The sequence below is a fragment of the Populus nigra genome, chromosome 12 (assembly GCF_951802175.1).
Source record: "Populus nigra chromosome 12, ddPopNigr1.1, whole genome shotgun sequence".
Classification (NCBI taxonomy): domain Eukaryota; kingdom Viridiplantae; phylum Streptophyta; class Magnoliopsida; order Malpighiales; family Salicaceae; genus Populus; species Populus nigra.
In genome coordinates this window covers 5,271,614-5,293,153 of record NC_084863.1, presented here as the reverse complement: position 1 = coordinate 5,293,153, position 21,540 = coordinate 5,271,614, and the positions used below count along the sequence as shown (strand labels likewise).

General features: G+C 32.8%; 2 protein-coding genes across 3 annotated transcripts; both read right to left on the bottom strand.

Annotated features, from left to right (window-relative positions):
* Positions 1-11,326: 11,326 nt before the first annotated feature.
* LOC133670256 (peroxidase 44-like) lies at positions 11,327-12,776 on the bottom strand. The gene is made up of 2 exons (XM_062090781.1): positions 12,511-12,776; positions 11,327-12,312 (listed from the first exon to the last, which is right to left on the bottom strand). The coding sequence occupies exons 1-2, from the start codon at positions 12,706-12,708 to the stop codon at positions 11,449-11,451; spliced, it is 1,062 nt and encodes a 353-aa protein (XP_061946765.1). The 5' UTR covers positions 12,709-12,776; the 3' UTR covers positions 11,327-11,448.
* Positions 12,777-16,828: 4,052 nt separating this feature from the next.
* On the bottom strand, positions 16,829-20,952 carry LOC133670255 (cyclic dof factor 3-like). Of its 2 annotated transcripts, XM_062090779.1 has the most exons (3): positions 20,803-20,952; positions 20,431-20,615; positions 16,829-18,932 (listed from the first exon to the last, which is right to left on the bottom strand). In XM_062090779.1, exons 1-3 carry the CDS (start codon positions 20,843-20,845, stop codon positions 17,544-17,546), a joined length of 1,617 nt encoding a protein of 538 aa, XP_061946763.1. In that variant the 5' UTR covers positions 20,846-20,952; the 3' UTR covers positions 16,829-17,543. The 2 variants fall into 2 exon arrangements, with proteins under 2 accessions (XP_061946763.1, XP_061946764.1); XM_062090780.1 differs by having other exon boundaries at positions 20,431-20,913.
* Positions 20,953-21,540: the final 588 nt, after the last annotated feature.

Here is a 21,540-nt window from a genome sequence, read left to right as displayed (position 1 = left end):
CACAGCTTGTTCTTGGTGACTTTGATTGATTTGATGCCACTGGTGCATGCACATCAGACCTCACCTCGCGTTTGCAGTATCGGAAATCACCAGACCAATCTGTTTACTTTACTGGTTTTTTTAATTGTGTAGTTTTTTTATTTAAAAATATATTAAAATAATTTTTTTTTTTTTGTAAAAAATTATTTTTAAAATCATAAATTAAAACCATTCAAAACTACAAAAAAATTAAATTAAATTAAAGAAAATTTAAATCTTTCAAAGGCAAGGCCATGCTATCATACCAAACAGGCCTGCTGCTCGAATGATGCGGTCTCAAGATAAAAAAAAAATCCTGCAATAATCATATAAAAAGCCGCCGTAAGAAATTAATTAACGAGCCAGGCATAAGCCGCGGTGCTCGGAAAGCAGTTGAAATTATATTTTCTAAAAATTTGTAATTTTTTTTATTTAAAATTAATATTTTTTTTAAAAAATAAAAAAATTAATATATTTTTAAATAAAATTCATTTTAAATCAAATCCTGAGGATGCGAAATACTTGCTCAAGTGATGTTTGTCCACTGTGCAGAATCTGTTCATGCCATTAATTGAGATGACGTTTGACAGCCTACTTATCAAAATATCTCATTATTTAAGGCCCAATAAATAGCCGGTCATTACAACAATTGTCCAGCTTGGCCCTCAGAAGCCGAAGGCCCAAACAAGATAGAGGTCCTCTTGATATCATGCATGGTGGCCCTATGTAAAGAAAGTGCCTTGTCTACGAAACTCTTATTAAATTAATTAATTAAAAGCAACTAAAACGTTTAGCTAAAGCACTGTACACTCACATAATTAGAGGAGATTTTAATAATGATGTCACTTTCACTCAACTTTTTTTTTCTTTCATTTTATTCTTTTATATTGAGAAGTTTGCTTTAATTGATTTCATATTGGGATTTTCAAGGTGTTAAAAAAAATTTCAGCACTTGGTTGATGCTTGATTTGGTTAAATAATTAAAGATTTGGAGATCAAATTTGAGTATGAAATTATTGTTTAAGAACCAAATTGAATGAAAAGGAGGAAATGGTTAGCATATGTGAGTAGAGGGTGTTCACGATTCGGTTTGGACTAAAAAAATCAATCGAACCAAGTTATATTGATTTTAAAAAATACTAACCGGATCGGACCGAAAGCTGGTTCAAACCGAATCGGTTCGGTTTGGTTAAATTTAGTTTTTATCATAAAACCGGGAAACTTAATCCAACAAATAAAGGGCTCAATGATTTGTAACTATTTGTATAGAGTGCTTTCCTTTCTCTCTAAACAGAGCAATCAATATCTAAAAATTCAACAAATCATGAAGCTAACAAAATCAACAGCAAACTTGATCTTATTATGAAGCTAACATTCTAGCCTAACAACCATGTTTTCACATTGCAGCCAACCTTGTAACCTATGATACATTTATATCAGAATTTTTTCGTAACCTAGGAAAACACACACTGACACACATTCAAATAAGAAAAAGTTTCAAATCAAATAGCCTCACAAGAGTTCGAAACATTATTCATGAGCAAATAAACAAAATCTAAAAAGTAGAACTGAACTCTATCCTGCCTGCTGTAGATCTGGATTTGAAGACAAGTGGGCTTGAAGTCAAAGAAAGAAAGCAACTGGAGTTGAAAGAACAGGGCCTTGATTATCTATTCTATCCTGTAAGGACGAGATTAGTGAAGATATCTGATTAAAGGAGCCATAAGGATAAAATTTACCTTACCATCTTTTCTTTAATGAAGGAGCCCTCTTCTTCTGCTGCAACTTGCAAGAATAAAGAAGGATCGCGACGGCTTGCGCAGAAGTAAAGAGAGAAGAAAAGCTAGAGAGATGGCGATGTGGGTTTGTGTTTGGCTAGAAGTCAAGAGAGAAGAGAATGCAAAAGCACATACGCAGAATGTAGAGAAGTAGAAAACTTGAAAAGGAAAAGAAGAATGAGTTTTGAGGTGGAGAGGCAGTTTGCAGTTTGCACACTGCTTTTTATGAGGGTAGGGGAGAAGGGGGGTTATGTTAGGGTTAGGTTAATTAACTATTTATAAACCTCTTGCATAGACGATGACTTTTTAGGATTTTTTGGTTGGTCCGATTAGGTTTGTCAATTTTAGTTATAAAACTAAAACTGAACTGGACCTGTTAGAATTTATGGTTTTAAAAATTGGTTTAATCAATTTTTCATCTCGGTTCAGTTTTTTCAATTAATTTTTCTTCAGTTTTTTTGGTTTTCACGGTTTATCAGTTTTTTTGAACATCGTTATGTGTGAAAAGAGCGTCACACTTGGACGACGCGTGTGACAACCTCTGACCTCTATTATCAGCATCTGAACTCCATTGTCGGCCTTCTATAATGTCGTTAGATTCGTCTTGACTTCCTCCTCCTTCCACGACATCACATGTATATGGAGAAAGTTTGGTTTGGCTTTAGTGACCTAATCTTCTTTTCTTTTTTCTCTTTTCTCTCTCATTCCTTTGATTTTCATGTTTGACTCTCTCCAAGATTGAAAAGTGGTTTATCATTTATTTTTGGATGTCATCTTTAGTCCTCAATCATTGGATTTAGTTTTTTTTCCTCATTATCATCCTTTAACATTAGGTTGACTAAGAATTGAGTTTTTTAATTTTTTTTGTTTGCTTTTCATTACTTTATCTCAGTATTATGACTTAGGTCGCGCGCTTAGCAAGTTAGCTTAAGTTGACTCGATTGTTTTTGTACTTTTTGTTATTTAATTATTTTTCAAATTCATCTTTCAACATTTAGTTGGTTGAGCATTGAGATTCATGATTTTTTTTCTATAAATTTATCTTAGCCTAATAACCTGTGATATGCTGACTATGGTTACAGATTTGACAGTCTAACCCTAGTTAACTAGATTTATTTTTCCTTTTTAAAATTGATTTTATTTTCAATTTTATTCTTTAACATTGGATTGATGGAGAATAGGGTTTCATAATATTTTTGAATTTGCTCCCCATCATATTATCACATTCTCATGACAATGGGAGGTTAGTCCAAGTGGACTCGGGTAAGTTTTTATCCTTTTTTAAAATTGAATGTTTTTTTTTCAATTTCATCCTTTAACATTTTAGTGATTGAGAATTGAGCTTCATGATTTTTTTTTATTTTTTTTCTATGGGATTATAACGGTCTTATGACTTAAGTTGCAAATTTCGTTATCCGAGGTTAACATATGTTAATCTAATATGTTGTCATCTAAGCATTTAGAAAAAAAAAGATATTGTTCATTGTGCATCAAATTTTGAATTTATGATGCAAAAAAGTTCTTGGTAGAAAACAAACACGTTAACAATGCTTTGGTATTTTTTTGTAATGCTAAAAAAATTGATATGACCTGTAGCGTAATACAAGTCATTGATCTAGTTGAGTACCTATGAATGCTAAAAAAATAATTAGTTAATTCCTTTAGTTTAACTCTATATGGAATTTTGGTATTCTTATCTGTTTTTAATTTAGTTATTTGTTAGGTAGTGTTTGGTTATTATTCCGGGACAGAAGGGACTAAGTCATGGGCGAAGAGGGTCAACCTAGGTTAATCCTAGTCAATAAAAGAATAAAAGTGGTTGTTATCATAATTTTAAAACCTGACTCGAAGGTAGACTCGAAGCAAGACTTAAGTCATGTTTCGAGTTAAGCGTTGACCTCCTTTGACCTGGGTTAACATAAGGATAAAATTGGTAATTATCATAATTTTTTTATTTGACTCGGGGTCTTAACCCAAGGCATTGCCCAAGTCATGGATGGAAAGGGTTAACTTGGGTTGACCCGTTTCAACATAAGAATAAAAATGGTTATTATAATAATTTTAACACGAGGTTCGACCTAGGACAAGGCCCAAGTCATGGGTTAAAAGGGTTATCCCATGTTAACCTGAGTCAATGTAAGAATAAAAATGGTTATTACTATAGTTTTAAAACTTGACTCGGGGCAAGGCCTAGGTCACGAGTTAAAAAGATTAATGTAATGATAAAAGTTATTATTATCATAGATTTAAAATCCAATTCGAAGGTCGACTCGTAGTAAGGCTCAAGTCACGAGTTGGGAGGGTCAACTAGGGTTAACTCGAGTCAACATATGGATACAAATAGTTATTATTATAGTTTTAAAACCTCTATTCGGGAATCAACCCAAGGTAAGGCTCGAGTCTCGAGTTTAGAGGGTTAACCGATGTTGATCCAAATATTTTTTTAAAAGAAAAGAATTATAGTAACCTTGTTTTGACCAAAAATACTTTTTAAAAAATAATCAACAGGTTTTTGACTCGTGTTTTATCTCGGGTTTTTAATCGGATTAGTTCAAATCAATCCTTTCTCTATTTGTTTTTAAACTCGGACCGGTTCAGGTCCCAAGTTGACCTACCATATGAATTTGGGTTTTATAAATAGAGTTATTATAACATTAATAATTTCAACACTCAATATAAATTAAAGTAAAAAAAATATCTAATTATTTTTAAAAATATATAAGTTGATAGTAATTCATATTAAGAGTAAATTAGACTTTTTCATATGTTATTTTGTTTTGTCCACCATAACTAAACATAATTATGTCTATCTTTTGTTTATTGCATTGTCTCTTTTGGCTCCTCACTCTCCATATGTTATGTTCAGAGACAGTAACCAAATGCTATCTTAGTATTTTGAATAATTTATCTGTGTTCAAAACACCCTTCTTTTCTAGTCAAATTTTTAATATCCCATATCACAAATAAAATCAAAAGAGCATTTTAAAAAAGCAATTAATTTTGAAAACATAAAAAAACAGTTAACTAATATAGTCAAGAGACTAGCATAATTTTAAAATTTTAAATGACTAGCCTACAAAATTATTAAAACTTTGAGTATTAAATAATAATTATATAGTAATAGTATTAGTGGTATGATAATGGTAATCAAAGAAGCAGGCTTAACTACAGTGGTATTAGGCCCCGTTTAGCATTGCGATCCAACCATACTTTTAAACAATTTTATTTTCTTAGCTTCAAATTAATTTTTTGGTGATTTTAGATCATTTTGATATGCTGATGTCAAAAATAAATTTTAAAAAATAAATAAAATATCATTTTGATGCATTTCCAATCAAAAAACACTTTGCAAAGTAACCTCTACCACACTCCCAAACAAGCCTTAAGTAGAAATAATAACCACAGTAGCGATAACTACTGTTATGATTAGAAGAAAGTGATTCAAGAAGGAAGAAAAATCACCAACTAACTTAATTAAGCCGAAAAGATAAATATAAAGAGCTCATTGGACATGAGGAAAAACTCAAATCCTAGTTATTTTACTTTTTAAAAATTATTTGCCTAAAATCTATTACAAGGCTATATCTATGATTAAGCTAGACTTCATGAGAAAATGAAAGGAAAAGAGTAAAATGCATAAGTATTTCTAAAATCATGCTAGAATTGAATTTTTGCCAACAGTAAACCAAAATTACAAATTATAAATTAAAACTAAAAAAAAAACTAAATCTTAGGGCGACTCTAATGTGGATGGTATTGTAGACCTTCTCACATTCCATTATGTACTTTAATAGTAAACAAGGTTTGGCCCTTGCATTTTAATTACTTTTTGTCTTAGTTTACTAAGACATGAAAAAGTTGCAACCATTTATGTTTTCTTATTTCTGGCCTTTGGTTTACTTTTTCTTCTCCTTTTCATTGTCATTGATTTTCCTATAAAGAAAATGATAGAGTCGAAGAAGAAATCAAAGTGTTTTATCTGAGATTCCTCGCTTCTTTCGTCTAGTTTCATCATCCCTTTACTCTTTTTTTTTTCTTTCTTAAAAAAGAATATGCCAGGATAGGAAAAGAGTCAACGATGACATCCCATTAAATCATCCTTCAACAACACGCAAAATGAACTACCATGTAACAACTCAAAAATAAGCCACCAACAACACCCAACTCGAAACCTAGCCCACCTCCAACAAGGGACAACCTGGTCTCCTCCAATTTAGGTGAAGTAGCTTTGAAGTAAATTTCTAAGGTTTTTTTTTAGAACTTAAATTTTGGGATTTTAACTATTTTTACTTTATTAATAGTTGGTTTACAATGATTATGTTTATTATGATGATAATTGTGGTTAAGTTTGTTCTTTTAGATTCTTGAATGATATTTAACAAGAGGACTATGAGTTTGTTTACAAGAGGACAATGTGTGAAGGTGGTGATAAATTTCATTACATTCTTTTTCTAATTTGTTTTTTTATAGGTTGATGTTAGTGAAATTATTGAGATGCTTGATCAATGTTGTCGTGGTTTGTTTTAAATAAAAGGTTGATAGGAGAAGAAGAGTAGCTAAAGACAATATACAAAGGTTAAGATTGATTACTTTATTTTTTGGGTTTTGAATATGGTTGTTAGTGAAGATTGATATATTTATACTCTTAAAAACAATATACAATGAGTGTATACACGTGAGGGAGTGGGTGAGAAATATATATTTCTTGTCAACTAATCAATTTTCATATTCGAAGATGTCGGAGGCAAGCAACAATATAACACCAAAAAAAGGAGATAATGAAATTATAACTTAGTTATGCATTATAAATCAGCAGATGGATTGGATGGCCAATAAATTTAGAGATAGGTTTGAGAGGCAATGTGTTAATGATCATGGTGAAGTTCAAAATGGGCCTGAGTGAAGAGAATTGAATGTTAAGAAGATTATTAGGTGAGTTAACACTAATGTGAATGAGTTTGTAGCTGATAATGCAGACATTAGATAACCCATTTTCAACTACTATCCTTAAACTTTAACTATCGAGTATTTGAATTGGTGAATAAGCATTTATTGTGTGCTTTGTTATGTAGGTGGTGTATAAGCTATCACTTATTTTGAGAACTTGACTTAGGAATAAAGGAGCCATTATCATATCCTATTTAACAAAAAAAAAAAAACTAATGTCAAAAGATAAAATTGAAAAAGAAAATGGTGACTTGCATTAAGACCAGTGACTTAGATCATAAAATCAGAAGCATTATACATGGAAAAATGGTGAAGCGTAATCCCCAACACATTTAACACTAAAGAAAGAAACATGCAAAAAAAAAATTCAACAACATAAAAGGATCTAAAATAAAAATTGTAATTAAAATATTGAGGGTAAAAATCAAAGGGTGACTAAAAGAAAAGTTAGAGTGTTAAATTGAAAAAAAAAAAATAACGCCAACAAAAGGGGGAAAATTAAAATAATGAGGAAAAAATTGAAAATAACAATAATACACCGTAAACTAGGATTGAAGGGTGAAGTTCAAAACCAAAAAAACTTTTATAAAATGGCTAAGAAAAAACATACAAATTCAAAGAACAAGGATCAAATTTAAAAAAATGAAAAATTGAAATTGAAGGACTAAATTGAAAAGAAATAAAAATTTTACAAAAGGGCTAAGGATAAAAATAACAAATTTATTACATTTCCATCCTAAAGACATCAATCTTGTCCAAAGACATCTTTTTCAATTTATTACATTTCCATCCTAAAGATTCAATTACTGCTATTATCATTTAATCTGCCTCATACACGCGTGCGTGTACATATACACACACCCCTATGAGGCATGATAAAAGTTATAAGAAAGATATATATTTCTTATAACTTTTATCCTACCTTGTAGGTGTGTGTGTGTGTGTATTATGTCCAGAAGGCATGTCATATATATACTATTTTCATATTCTACTCTGAAGGCATGTGTATTTTTCTTATCCTACCCCTAAAGAAAGTCATATTTACAATTTTCATATCCTGCCCTGAAAGCATATATATTTTCTTTATAACTTTCTCCTTGAAAGAAAATTTATTTGTTATAAATTGCATGTAATTTAATAGACAACACTAACTAAATTAATTCCTAAGATAAGGGTTGAATCCTTACCTAAAGCCTCCAATACATAAATTTAAAAGCAAGTCTCTCTTCGGACATGTCCCCAAACTATTTGAGTTCAATCAAACATAATCAATCATCTTTATTATCACCATATCTTGTACTAAATTTCATAATCATGCTACCTTGTTTCTTAATTTCTTAATTATTCAAATAAGCTCATTTTATGTCATAATACATCATTATTTGATTTCCATGTTTTCAACTAGATTTCAAACTTACATAAATTCTTAAATTTTTATTCTAACTATTGAATTAATGACCAATTATGAAATTCATCAATTACATATACGTGTACTCATTCACATCTCTAATTCACACCATGCTTAATTTTTTTTTTCAGTTTTTAATTTTCATAATCATTACCAAGAATTTCCTCTTATGATTGATTTGAAACAAAAATTATTTTCCATAATTTAGACCTCACTTTTCCTTAATTATATCAATTTAGTCTATCTATTTTAAATTTAAAACAACACATAATATTGATTATCACCATTTTCTCCAATTTCTCATTTTTCAAACTCTTCATCTTTAACCACTAACAACCAAGTGCTAATTTTTTTAGGTCAATCTCATTAAAAAACATATTATAATTATCACAACACTCACAAATCACAATTTCATGCTTAAAGTATTAGAATTTTTCTCCTATTTTCTCATGTCAATTCGACCATAATTTAAAAAAATACGTGCATGACCAAACTTCTTTAATTGTTTCATACACCTTAATTTCAACCACCAACCAACCTCATTTCAATCAATGTAACATTTCAACAACATCAATTTATTAGGTTTTCCTTTTTATACCTTCCTAAACATAGGTTAACATACAAGTCGTATAGATATTAACTATTTTTTACTTTTATAATTATCAATTAACCTTTCACATCTCAACTAACACAAACATTTTATACAACACAAATTCCCTTGTCCCTTAAATATAATATCTATATGGTCAGTCACTCACCCTTTGCAACCCATGGTTTTTTATTCAATTTATCCTTAAATTTGTTGTCATTCATACCATTTCCATACCAAGCAACTAATAATTCATCAAGACAAATATTTCCCCAACAATTTGCATAAACTCAACAAAACAACTATCTTACCCTTAATATATGAACTCACTTTAGGAAGTTCCAACACAATTTATCCACCAATTCTCTTTCTCTCTCACTGAAAGCCATTTGTTTCTCTTATTTTCTCAACTTCTAAACTCTATCTCTCACTAGGTTTAGTGTGTTTGCTTGGTGATTTGGATAGAACTCACATGCCCTTAACCTCCATCAACTTTGATCAAAAGAAAAAAGAAGAGAAGAGAGAATTTAAAACTCCACAATCCAAAAAACAGCTTCTATAGTCGGCAGGTTTAACTTTAAAGGAGGGAGGAGTTTTTCATGTAATTATCAAAAAGCCCATCGAACCTTTTTATTATTTCTTCTAGTTATAGTATAGCATATTTTAATTTTTTTTTACCTCTAGTCATAATAAAAAAAAATTAGAATTTTCACCATTTTCTATTAAAGATTATGAAATTAAACGTGGGTTTACATTGACAACCAACATTTTTTATGCATAGTTTCATCCATTACTTTATGTAGAGTTCTACACTGATATACTGTGGATTTTTCACCACCATCCACAAGAATTTACTTTTAAATAATTATTTAATTTGGTTGATATATACTTAATTTATCACAAAGTTTACATAGAGGTTCAAGCAAATTAATTCAGCTTTCGTGGCCAAAATTGACTGTGAAAAGATATTAGTCATTATTTTCTATAGTTAACTATTCCAAAAGAGGATGGCAAAGTCATATGATAAGCAAGCTCACCCTAGAGAATTTAGAGAAAGTAACTTAGTGTTAAGAAGATTTTTCCAATACTAGGGGAAGATAAAAGAAAACAGGCATCCAACTATGAAGATCCTTATATGATCAAGAAGGATTTTTCAGGTACAATACTCATTTTATCTATTATGGATGGGTATGATCTCCCAGACATGTAAACTTCGATGTTGTAGAGAAGTGTTATGCACAAATATGTTAATTTCATCCAAAGCAATAAAAATAAAAATTCAAGCCAAATATCGCTTTGCATACACCTTGTTTTTGTTTCTATTATCACAACTATCTATTTTTTGTGTATATTTTCAAAAGCTACAAATAAATCCTCACAATCACACATTTTGTGATCTCATATTAATATGGTTGATTAGCTAATAGGCATTACCATAATAACTTTATGGCAAACTTGCTTGGATTTATGAAAATTCTTCCTGATAAATGCATGTGTGGCATTTCCTTAACAAAAACTTAATTGTTTATTGATTTCAATAAATAACTTGATGTTTGCTTACAAGTAACATTTTACATCTCATTCCACCATCGTAGCAAATGGGATATTGGAAAATCTATTAAAAAATGTATAGGTTAGCAATCATGATTCAAAACATGATGTACAAACACACACACTAGGAGCAAATCAAAGTAATAAAAAGATTAACAAAACCCAAAGTAAAATTTCAAACTAACAACATTTCACCCGTAACATATCTAGAAAAGCCCACCTTGCCACCATAAATCAAAATTGTAAAGGTCACATCAAAATTAAAAAAATAAAATCAAAGTGATAAAAAAAAACAAAAAAAAAATATAATGGAAGATCAAAGATAAAAGCATGTCCCATTAGTTTATGGTAATGGGTAAGGCAATTTTTTTTATAACAAGTGGAAATGAAAGTCGAGCATCAAGGAGCGTGTATAAAAAACAAGAGTTCATGCTATGTGATGGACAATAAGTTGAACACATTGCAGGAGCACCCCGAAGTCATCCTAGCCTTTTGAACCTTTAAATATATTTTGAGCCTGTGAATTCTTTCCTTTCAGAGGCATGCGTCTTAACCTATATTATATGTTTTTACAAGTTTTTTCTATTCAAATAGTGATCTGTCAATATTGATAAGTTGTGACCTTAAATAACATGAGAAATTTTCTTTTTATAATTTTGTTGATATTATTTTTATTTTTATTATTTTTATTATTGGTGTTAATGCAATTTTTAAACACTTGAGCTAAATATATGTTTGACAAACCTTGGGCACATACATTTATTTCTAATATCTTGAATTCATTGAATTTGAGAACATGTCTAGCTAGCTATATCCATCTCCCTTGTAAAAATAAATTGCTAGGAAATTCTAAATGCATGTCCTGTTGAGTTGGGATCTATTTTACGGACGAAATATAGAGAGAATTATTATAGGGTAAATTTTATTGTTTATTTTATTTTCATAGTTTATGCATAAATGATACAAATATTCCCCATGCAAGTTACAAGTTTTTCTGTTCTTAAACAAGGAAAAATAAAGAAGTGCTTGCAAAAGTTAAAAGAAAATGTCTAAAGCACACACAGAAATTGCTATTTCTTCGGATGACTGTGACGACAGTGTTTGAAAAAGAAAAATTGCAAAATATATTATAATTATAAGCACAACATCAATCTCAACTACAGTGCTCTTGTGTTCCTTTTCTTCTTCCCGTTACCCTTAGGTTTCTTTTGCTTTTTATTTTTGGCTTTTTTGCTGGGAGGTGAAACCTTGTCTTTCTTTGGGGGACTTGGGACAGTAGGTTTGTTTTTCGGATTGAAAACTCTACAATTTTTCCTCACTTCTCCATCATTTCCAACAAGAACCCCAACGCTCCCCATCTTCACCATTGCATTTCCAAAACTCTGCTTAAATCCATTCCCATCTCTCGCAAAACGTGAAACGAAACCAGAAGTAGAGCTATCTATGGCAAGTTCCTGGTCAATATGCATTATTCCTCTCTTCAAAAGGAGCTGTTTGTAGAACTCATTATCAACCACAAAACCTGTGCCTTGGTCCAACAATACAGTAGGATCAGTATTTGGATTAGCACAGACATTACTCAGGTTGGCAGCTAAATTAGCATCCATTGATGGATCATTTTGAAGACGTTCACTGAAGAAACTACAATGTGCAACACCAACAGTATGTGCACCTAAAAGGATCACCATTTCTTCAAGGGTTAGACCTTTTGCTCTGAAAATTTGAAATGCTTGAGACACGTCCACTTGTGGTCCAGGCAAGTTCACATCACCCGCTCTAGAGACTAGCCCGTCACGTCTTCCTGTAGGCACAGTGTAGTTTGGTCCTCCAGCAAGAACTACAGCGTCTCTGGTTGCAACTGTTATGATGTCTGCACATGAGACTTTTGAAGGGCATTTAGCCTCTAAGGCTTTCTTGATCTCATCAATAAGCTCGTATTCACGGACAGTCTGGTTCGGTCCTGCATCTTTCTCTGCTTGGTTTTGAGTGGTTGAATCTATAAGAATAGATGCATCACATCCCTGCAATAAGAAGTTGCTCGTGTTACCTTTATGCATGATCAATCTATGTAACCCAAATTAAGCACACATTTACATGTTTATTGCACTAAGATTTGTAACATTATTACCTCGAAGAGGCAAAGTTTATGAGAATACTAAGTTAAATAATTAATCTGTTGCTCTATAAATCTCAGTAGTTTTCAAGTAGGAAAATCTTACTCTAACGAAGCAATCATGAAAATGCATGCGAAGCAAGGCTGCGGTTACGGATTTATCTGTGTTGAACCGCTTTTGCACTGCCCGAAAAATGATAGATTCTGCGTCAGGGCATGTTGGTTTGTAAAACCCAACTCTTAGATCGGCTAATACAGCCGGAACAATGAAGAGAATGAGTAGAAATGAAGATTTCATTCCCATTTTTTCTTATCGAGTACAAGAGATTCCTGAACTTTCAAGTTTCAGCTATGGAGTTGATGGCCACTTTGAGGGTATTTATAGATGAAGAGTTACAGACAGGTGCAGCACGACTAGTTTTTTGAGGGAGGCATGGCTCCTACTTAGAAGTTTTTTAATAATCTTTTCAAAGAACTTGATTTTTGAAATGGCTATACCCTCCCAGCATACACCAAAAGATGCCCTTGTTATGCAGCTAGCGAATATTGCAAGTTTCCTTCAAGATAAAAATAATTGCTTTGACTATGAAAACAAAACAAATTTCCCACACCAATGCAATCAAATAAGAGTTTTTTATATTAATTAAATGGATGAAGCTGATCATTAAACGATAACAACAGGCAAATCTCAAGGCCGGTGAGAAAACAATGATAATAAAAAATAATATCATCTTCTGACCATCTGTATATTTGCCAAAATTCCGAAACCATTTGTCATTCCTCTCATATAAAAAAAAAAATTAAATTTTGTTTAATATCTGCTACTGAGATTGAGATGTTGTCAGCTGTCTACAACTTGCAATGTGAGATCTCCAAATACTAAGAACATATCGATGACAAGACTATATATAATTGATATTTAAGTATATTGATCATAGAATTAATCTCCGAATGCCTCTCATCATGCCAGTCCTAGGTATAATTAATGAAAATATAGTAAGAGAGTCACAGGATCAACAATATCTTTGCAAGTGTCTAACTTGAAAGCTGTCAAAAGTTTTTTTAAGATCACCCTTTTTAAAGCCGATAATTAGTGACCCGTGATCATCGTGATATTCCGCAGAGTTAATCTTAAAGAGCAGCCGTCACGAAAAAGTAGAAACAAAGTTTTATTTTTGTAACGCAAAAATAAACGAGTCAACCAATTTGTGGGTATCCACAACGATTTTTGGGTCTCTTTTCCTTATCCAAATGGTACTGGCACTGTCAAAACTTTTTTAGTTTTTGGTTTCTGATATTCCGCATTGTAAACCCAAGGAAATTAATTCATGTCCTGATGAAATTACAGACTTTGAATTTATTTCCCCACAGCTTTATTATATTGTCTTTCAAAATTTGAAGGCGGCCATATCTGTGAAGAATCGAATAGTCATACCCTTCGAGTTTCATACCAGGAAAAACAAAACATTAAATTTTTAAAAAAAAAAAATCTGTAACTGTTGAATCATTGATGAAATGACAAGGGAACATGCCTGCACGTTGAATGCAATTATTTGCCTGTTTCTACGCAATACAAGCATAAAAGAAAAGTTGTAGGATGCTAAGTTTATTCTCAAATATATTTTTACAAGGTTGACCTGGATTCAGCATCCAGGATGGTTCTCAAAATGCGGACGAAATTTGATGGTAGCATGCTAAGACCACAGCTATTCTGTCGGGGGAAAAAAAAAGAAGGAAAGGAAGAAATTAAATTTAGTTGTTGTTCTCTTTTACGGGTCAATGGAAAGCTTATTTCAAAGGGTAAAGCCCACCATGCATGTAGAGACTAATCTTGCTAAAAGGTATCCAGGTAAATGTTCTCTCTCTCTCTCACACACACAGTGACTTGTACAGGGCCATCACTGTGTCCTGCTGTTCCATGTCAAACTTCTGAAATAAACCCTTCCCAACCATCACGCCGGGAAAAGTAGGAAGAAAAGAAAATTGCAGGGAAGGAAAATATGGTCCCTAAACTATTGTGTCTGTTCCAATTGAGTCTCCATCCCTAAACAAATAGCTATGATAGTTCCCATTCCCGAATGTCAATTCTGAAGCCGTTTTGGTTTTTCTATTGTTACAAGAGACTACGATATAATTAAACAGAATCTGTGATATAACATAAAATGTAATAATTATATAATAAAAGATTCCCATTATTGATGAATTCATTGCTAGATAAAACCCTAGTGTAAGTTGGAATTCTTGTTCAAAAAGAATTTGAGGCTGTAATTTCCTACTAATGTATTCATAATTACAATGTGTTAAAGGGTGTGATCAATTAATAAGAGCCCGGGAGGTTAAATATTTGTGTTTTAGTTTCAAACATTTGTTGTCAGAGCTTGAGTTGATTAGGATAACAAAGAAGCAACAACTGTCTTATGAAAACCAGACACAACAGCTTCACTTTTGTAGCAGCAAAATCTCCAAGCAACAGTAGAAAAATGCAGTAGCAGTCCTCCGAGCAAAACGCAGCAGCAGCAGCAGCATAGACACAGACTCCAAGAGAGTAGCAACTCCATACATAGCAGCAGTGTCAACTTAATTCGCAACAACAAAAATCATAGCAGCCTCCATTGACAAGATTTTTTAAGGAATGACAGATTGACCAATTAGGTATCGACATGGTGAAAGGAATGATAAGATTAGTTTATTATTTTTCCTCAAGCAGAAATGGATTATAATCTACCAAAAAAATTCTTACTTGAAGAAATAAAGCTTTGTGTAGTGCGCAATGGAAACTACAAGCTTTATCCAACAAGACGATTTATTACCGGATAAAAAAAATGAAATTATCCTTAATAATCTCTATTTCATGCACGAAAGAACATTAAAAAAATGTTTGTTAATGCTCTGACTATTTATCAGCAAAAGCAAGATATGCTTCGCCAAGTAAAACTTACTTTAAAAGATTTGGTTCCATTAATCAACATATTACTAGATTAAGATCAATTAAAAAATATATTTTCAAGTCACTTGCAGTACTTTGCAAACAAAATATAGAAAAAGACACTGTCAAATTGGTTTTATTTTTGAAACTAGGAAATTACTGTGTGTTTTCACTCATGAAGGTCTTGTTTTAGATCCTCGTTGTTAAACTGTTTAAGAGAGATAAATAGATAAAATCCTGCTGATCTCCTGTTATCTGTCAAATTCAGGATTTTGGCTGGTCTTACGTTTTAGATTAAAAGCAATACAATAAGGCAAGTACTGTTTGCTTCTTTTGCTCAAAATATTATTCTGCTCAATTCTTTCTTGTTTCCAAACTTTCAAAGGAAACTTCGAAATTTCCTCAGCTCGTCTTATTTATTTATGTTGTCAGGCAGCATAGGAGTCTAAAACACAAGCATATCATAAGATGCGACTTCAAAAATCTTTCCCAAGAGCAATATTACTTGACCCACATATAATTGTGCTAAAGGGCGTTTGATTTTGAAAGTTAAACTGATAAACATGCTGGAAAGGTCATAAAGGACACAAAAACCCTTCCCCTGACAACATTTCTGAAGGGTTTAAAAGCAAGAGTTGGAATCTGCTTTAATCTGTTTAATGATGATAAGACTTTACGGCTTTATCTAGGAAATTGCTGAAACCATTCTTTCCAAGGAGATGACTCACAAGGCACATATTCCTTAAGAGTGGTGAATCGTTCCTGACATAGGAAATGGAACATTATTTGGAGGGAAAAAAAAAGGAATATAAGCAAAGGTTCAAAGATCAGCTTTATTATGATTAAAGAAAGCATGTAAATGGAACATACACTAACTTAAAAAAGACAAGATCAAAAAACAAACTCACCATGTTTTAAAAGGTTCTCCCCTGTTGGAAGTACTGACTGGCACAAGGAAATGCATTTGATTACTTGAATCCATGGACAAAATTGACTTGCCTAGAGCAGATGTTTTAGACTAGTTTCTTTGTAAATCAACAAGGAAGGAAAATTCTTTTGATTGAGGTAGGCCTTGAAAGCTGTGACAAAATATTTGGGAGGAAAAAGCGGACAGGTGAGACTTACCATCGAACTGTTGAGAATTTTGACCAGCTTTTCACAAATGAAGCAAGGAGTGGAATCCTACATCACATCGAGTAAAATTGTCTGTTGTGGGAGATATGAACTGTAAAGTGCAAATTAATTTCTGTGAACCTAGATATATTGCAAGACTTTATTAAAAGTTCCAGTGGTACCAGCAGGCGTTACAACATGTCGTGTATCCAAACATGAGCAGCTAATGCTTTGTTTGCTTCCTGATTCTCTCCCTTAAATGTGACATCTCCACCATGGCAATCTTTACCTGCATCACGTCTGGAGTGTCAACCTGGGATATTCTTGAAAAGTACATAAAATGATCCGAAATGCCTGCTAAGCTTCCACAACAGACAGAAATATATATTTTGAAGGATTGAATAATCTTTGATTTCTCTCTCCAAATTATATGACTCATACTATAGTACACTTTTCGTTTCTGAGACACATGATTCTTGGAGCCCCTAGCAAGCCAAAAGAACTTCAGGTGAAATTTACTCTGAGCCTAGGTATGACCTAAATTACTCAACTTTACAAACTCGGGCACAAAAAGATTCAGTAAACAAGTGCAAAATAGTACAACTCTAGAAGAGATTTACTATTCCAGCTGACATGGTTGAGATATAGCAAACGAGGACACAAATTACAGCATTTGAGAAAAGATACTGGACTTCAGAAAACTTTGGTTAGCCTTCCAATGGATGATGGCTTTAATTTATACATACAGGCCAGAGCTTCATCTTATTTTTCTGCAGATTCCAAGCAGTAAGATAGGTATGAGTGTATTAGTTGAACCTAAAATAGGCCGCGGACCATAACCACCACCACGCATTAAACCTCTGTTATTTACAATGACGACTTGAAGAGATGTGTTGACAGCACCGCTGATCATGTAGCAATTGATTCTGAAGAACTTGCCTTTCAGACTTCAATCAGAATTAGTTGAGCAGAAATCTTATGCGCTGTGAAGGAAAATCAATGTGGTATACTCTCCACAGAAAACACGTCCCCATGGTTATGCCTAGAGAAGATCACGGACGCAAGTGAGGTTCACAATGGAAAATCTCAGCAGGTGTCCTTTAGCCACTCTCCTGGAATGTATGAGAGCGAGAAAGAGCTGCTGGGTTTGCTTCCAGTACATGAGTGATATCAGATACATGGCCATAGCATTCTGCTTTGGTTTCAAAATTCTTGAAGATAGTACCTTTTGATGCGGGATCCTTCTGGTCAGGCTTAAGACCTAAAGTAGCCCATAAAGGACTCTTTGAAGCCTCACTTGGGTCATCAATTCTTAGTGTTTTTGGGACCAATATACATTTTTCTGCCTTCTCTTCTTCCATAAATTTTGAATCTCTAGAATGCTTGCCTAGGGTTGGTGAGCCATTTCCTGAGCAGCAACTGGTGTTAGGAGAGGTTGATAGAGAAAGGCAGCCATTCGATCCACTCGATACATTTCTTGTTCCAGCAGCCCATGTGGGCATGCAACCCCAATAAGAAGCAGGTACAAATTGTAAAGGAATGTTTGGAGGGCAAATGCTGGGAACAGCCAACATTGGTGTGGGGCACAATTGAACTTGATTGGGAATATTTGTCACGCAAGCCTGGCCAGTGGAGTGCTGAGCTGCGGTCATGGAAGCAACATTATTCCAACCCGGGTTCCAAGGAAAAACCCATGAAGGAACAGAATAACAAGGCAGGGAATTTGGTGCGCTGAGCTCGTTAGAAGATGCTGGCACATCAACTTGCTCTTTCTGCATAATATTTTCCCTCAATTCGTTTGCCCAAGCATTGGACGCTGTCTTGGAGGATCCACATGAAGACGGCTCTTCTACATTATCTTGACGATTGACTGAACTTATCTCAACATATCTTTTTTGGTCTCCAAGATTCAGCACATTCTCCATGGAATCACAAAGAGGTGCTTCATGACCGAATTTTAGAACCATTCCATTTGCTACTGAGGGACTCAAGGTGGTTCCGGATTCAACAGAAGATTGAAGTTGGTGACTGATTGAGTCTGAGTTTTCCATTCTGGCAATAGGCATCCCATCAGAAGATACTAATATCTGACGATATTGAGTGGCTAAGTGCTTATTCTTCCGCCGGCCAGCACCAACAGGGACATTTCTCATTGATCCCCCAGCTGTCCAATATCTTTGGCAATTCTTGCAGAAATGCCTTGGTTGGTTGACATTATAGTTATTGAAGTAACAGAATTTTGTGTCTAAACTGTTGCATCGTGGACATGGTAGAATTTTATCTGGCTTCTTAAGGACTTTCTCTTGGTCTATGCCATTAGTCTCCAGTGGACCTTCCTTAGGCTTAGCAATTACTTGTGCCTCATTCACTCGCATTGCAGCTTGGCTTTCTTCCTTGTCTTGTCCAGAAGCAGAGAACATTTCAGGTTCTTCTGAGCTGTCTTCACTAGGACCCTTGGTTTCTACTCTTGTTATCTCACTGCAGGTTCCCTGATATTAAACAAAGAAAAAAAAAAACATTAGACTAGTTATAGAATTGAAAATTTATGAGAGAGAAAAAAATGATTAGCAGAGGTGAAATGAAATTAAGGGACTGATACATCTTCACCGCATTTAATTAGAGTAGCTTTATGTCAGAAGACCCTAAATAACAATAAAGAGAACAAAACAAATAATAATTTAATTCATTTCCAAATGAGATTAATGGACTCCTGCTACCTTCTTATCTTCTTACATTAGATTTGTGTCATTAACGCAAATGAGCGTGCCTTGAAGGGATCATGCTCAGCCACCAAATTTGGAATTACCATATTCAAGCATGATTCAAGAAACAGAAAATTTATAATGAAAAAGGCAACTTTTGACAGAATACAAAGAATGGGAAACGAAGTTGATCATCAACCTGCTTATAACTTTCCAAGAAAAAATAATTAAGCACTTGGGAGTTTGATTGGCATGATTGAATCAATTTTTGATACAGCACAAGAAAAACTATGGTGAATTATTTGTTTTTAGCCCCACTACCCCCCCATCAACTGGAAAACCAAATATGAAGATATTTTAGCTCTGATCACAATATTATGTATTTTACCATGTTAGTCTAGAAATTTAGATTTTTCCAATTAAACTAGAATCAAATATGAAGATATTTCAGAATTTAATTCAAAATGAACAAGGAAGAACAAATGCAACACACAACCTATTTTCACAAAGCTTTATCTCCTTATAAAAGAAGAACAGCAGAAATAGTTCACAAATTTCCCTAAAAATAGTAGTTTCATCTTTCCATGCACACCAGTTCACGATAAAATCAGAAATGAAAACAGTATGTTCACCATCGAACTAAAATCGCACATGCACAAAAATTGCCAATCTTGAATATCTCACATTAAAAAAAAATTATATATTTTCTGGGACCAATTTTTTCCAAAATTCAAAGTTACAGTTATTATCATTCCTCGAACAGGTAGATGCCTTCTAAACAATAAGCAAATGGAAAGAGAAAAACGAAGAAAGAAAGGAAGTTTCCTGTTTCAACAACAGAGGAAACAGAACATGGCATAGACACCTCCTTTTTAACACTATTTTCCATTAAAAATGTTTCTACAAACAACACATAACATCCTTTATTTTTTACCTACAAGCCTTGCAACAACTCATAACACAAATACCTTCACTATTTATTTCCCATCAAGAAATGACCACTTTTCCATGCCAGCGTTTACTCAACCATAAACCAATACCATGAAACAACACCATACAGCCTCTACAACATTCATTTCAAGATTCATTTAAGCTCAAGCTCATTCTTTCTTGTACCAAAACACAGCCTAAAACATCTATTAGTTCAAAAACCAATACAAAACCAACAACCCAGATAAAATCTCAAGACTTTCAGCTAGCAAACTAAACTACAACCCCAACTCAAAACCAAAAACCAAAATGGGTATTTCATTATATACATACACATATCCCTGTAAGTAAGTACCTTGGCTAGTGGTTCGGCCGGAAACTGAGTATCAGGTACAGGAATCTTCCTACCAAAGAGCTTGAAAGCTGGATCTTTAGACTCACCCTTCATGGTTTTTTTTTTTTTTGTATCAAAATAGAAGTTGCAGACTTTGAAGGGTACTAGTAATAATAGTGACACCAAAACCCATATAGAAATTAGTACTGCAACAAAAAGTAAAAAGAATGTTAAAAAAGATTGAGAAAGAGAGAGAGGGAAAGAGATAGGCTTTTTTCTTTTCTTTTCTTTTCTTTTCTTTTTAGACAGTAACAAGCTTTATAAAGTTAAGTAGCTTCTCTCTCTCTCCCTCACTAAAAACCCACAAAACCCTCTCAAAGTTAGCATACTTACAACAAGTCTCCACCCTGAAAAAGTAGCAGATGATAGACAGCATAAAGAACGTGAAGGCTCAGAAGTTTTATTTTTATAGGAAAAAACTTTCTTGCCCCTTTTTTTTTTCAAGATATTCAATTTGTTTATTGTTTATCAAGTTTAGTTGGTTCATGGATAGGAGAGAAGGCTGTCATGATCTCCTTAATTTTGCCACCTGTTTTATTCATGTCAGCTTAAAAATGATAGGGTGCTGGATTATTTTATGCATAAACTTTGAGAATAAAATATTACAAGTTGTCCTATTGATTATGTGCTTTGAATTTATCTATAGATTCCTTGAAACTAATGCTCAAACTTCTAAAATTGGATAACAGTTTTTTTCTCAATAACCTTTTAATATTTTTTCATTTAAAATCATTAAATCGTTTTTTAATAAAATATGAGTGCAAATAAATTAACAACATAATCTACAGCATTTGTTAAAAAAATTATATATATATATATATAACTCCATATATTTATATCACAATTGAAACTTAAAACATTTAAATAGAGGGAATTAAAGAAACATCTTTTATGATAAATAAATTAGTGATGAGACTAGTTGAAATTAAAATAAAATAATTTTGTTAAATATAAAAAAAATATAGAATGTGGATCCAAATCACTTGTTACTGTGTAGACAATAATCTTGAATTTGTTTTTCTAGAGGTTATCAATTCGAGTTTCACAAACTTCAAAACCACTAGAGACTTA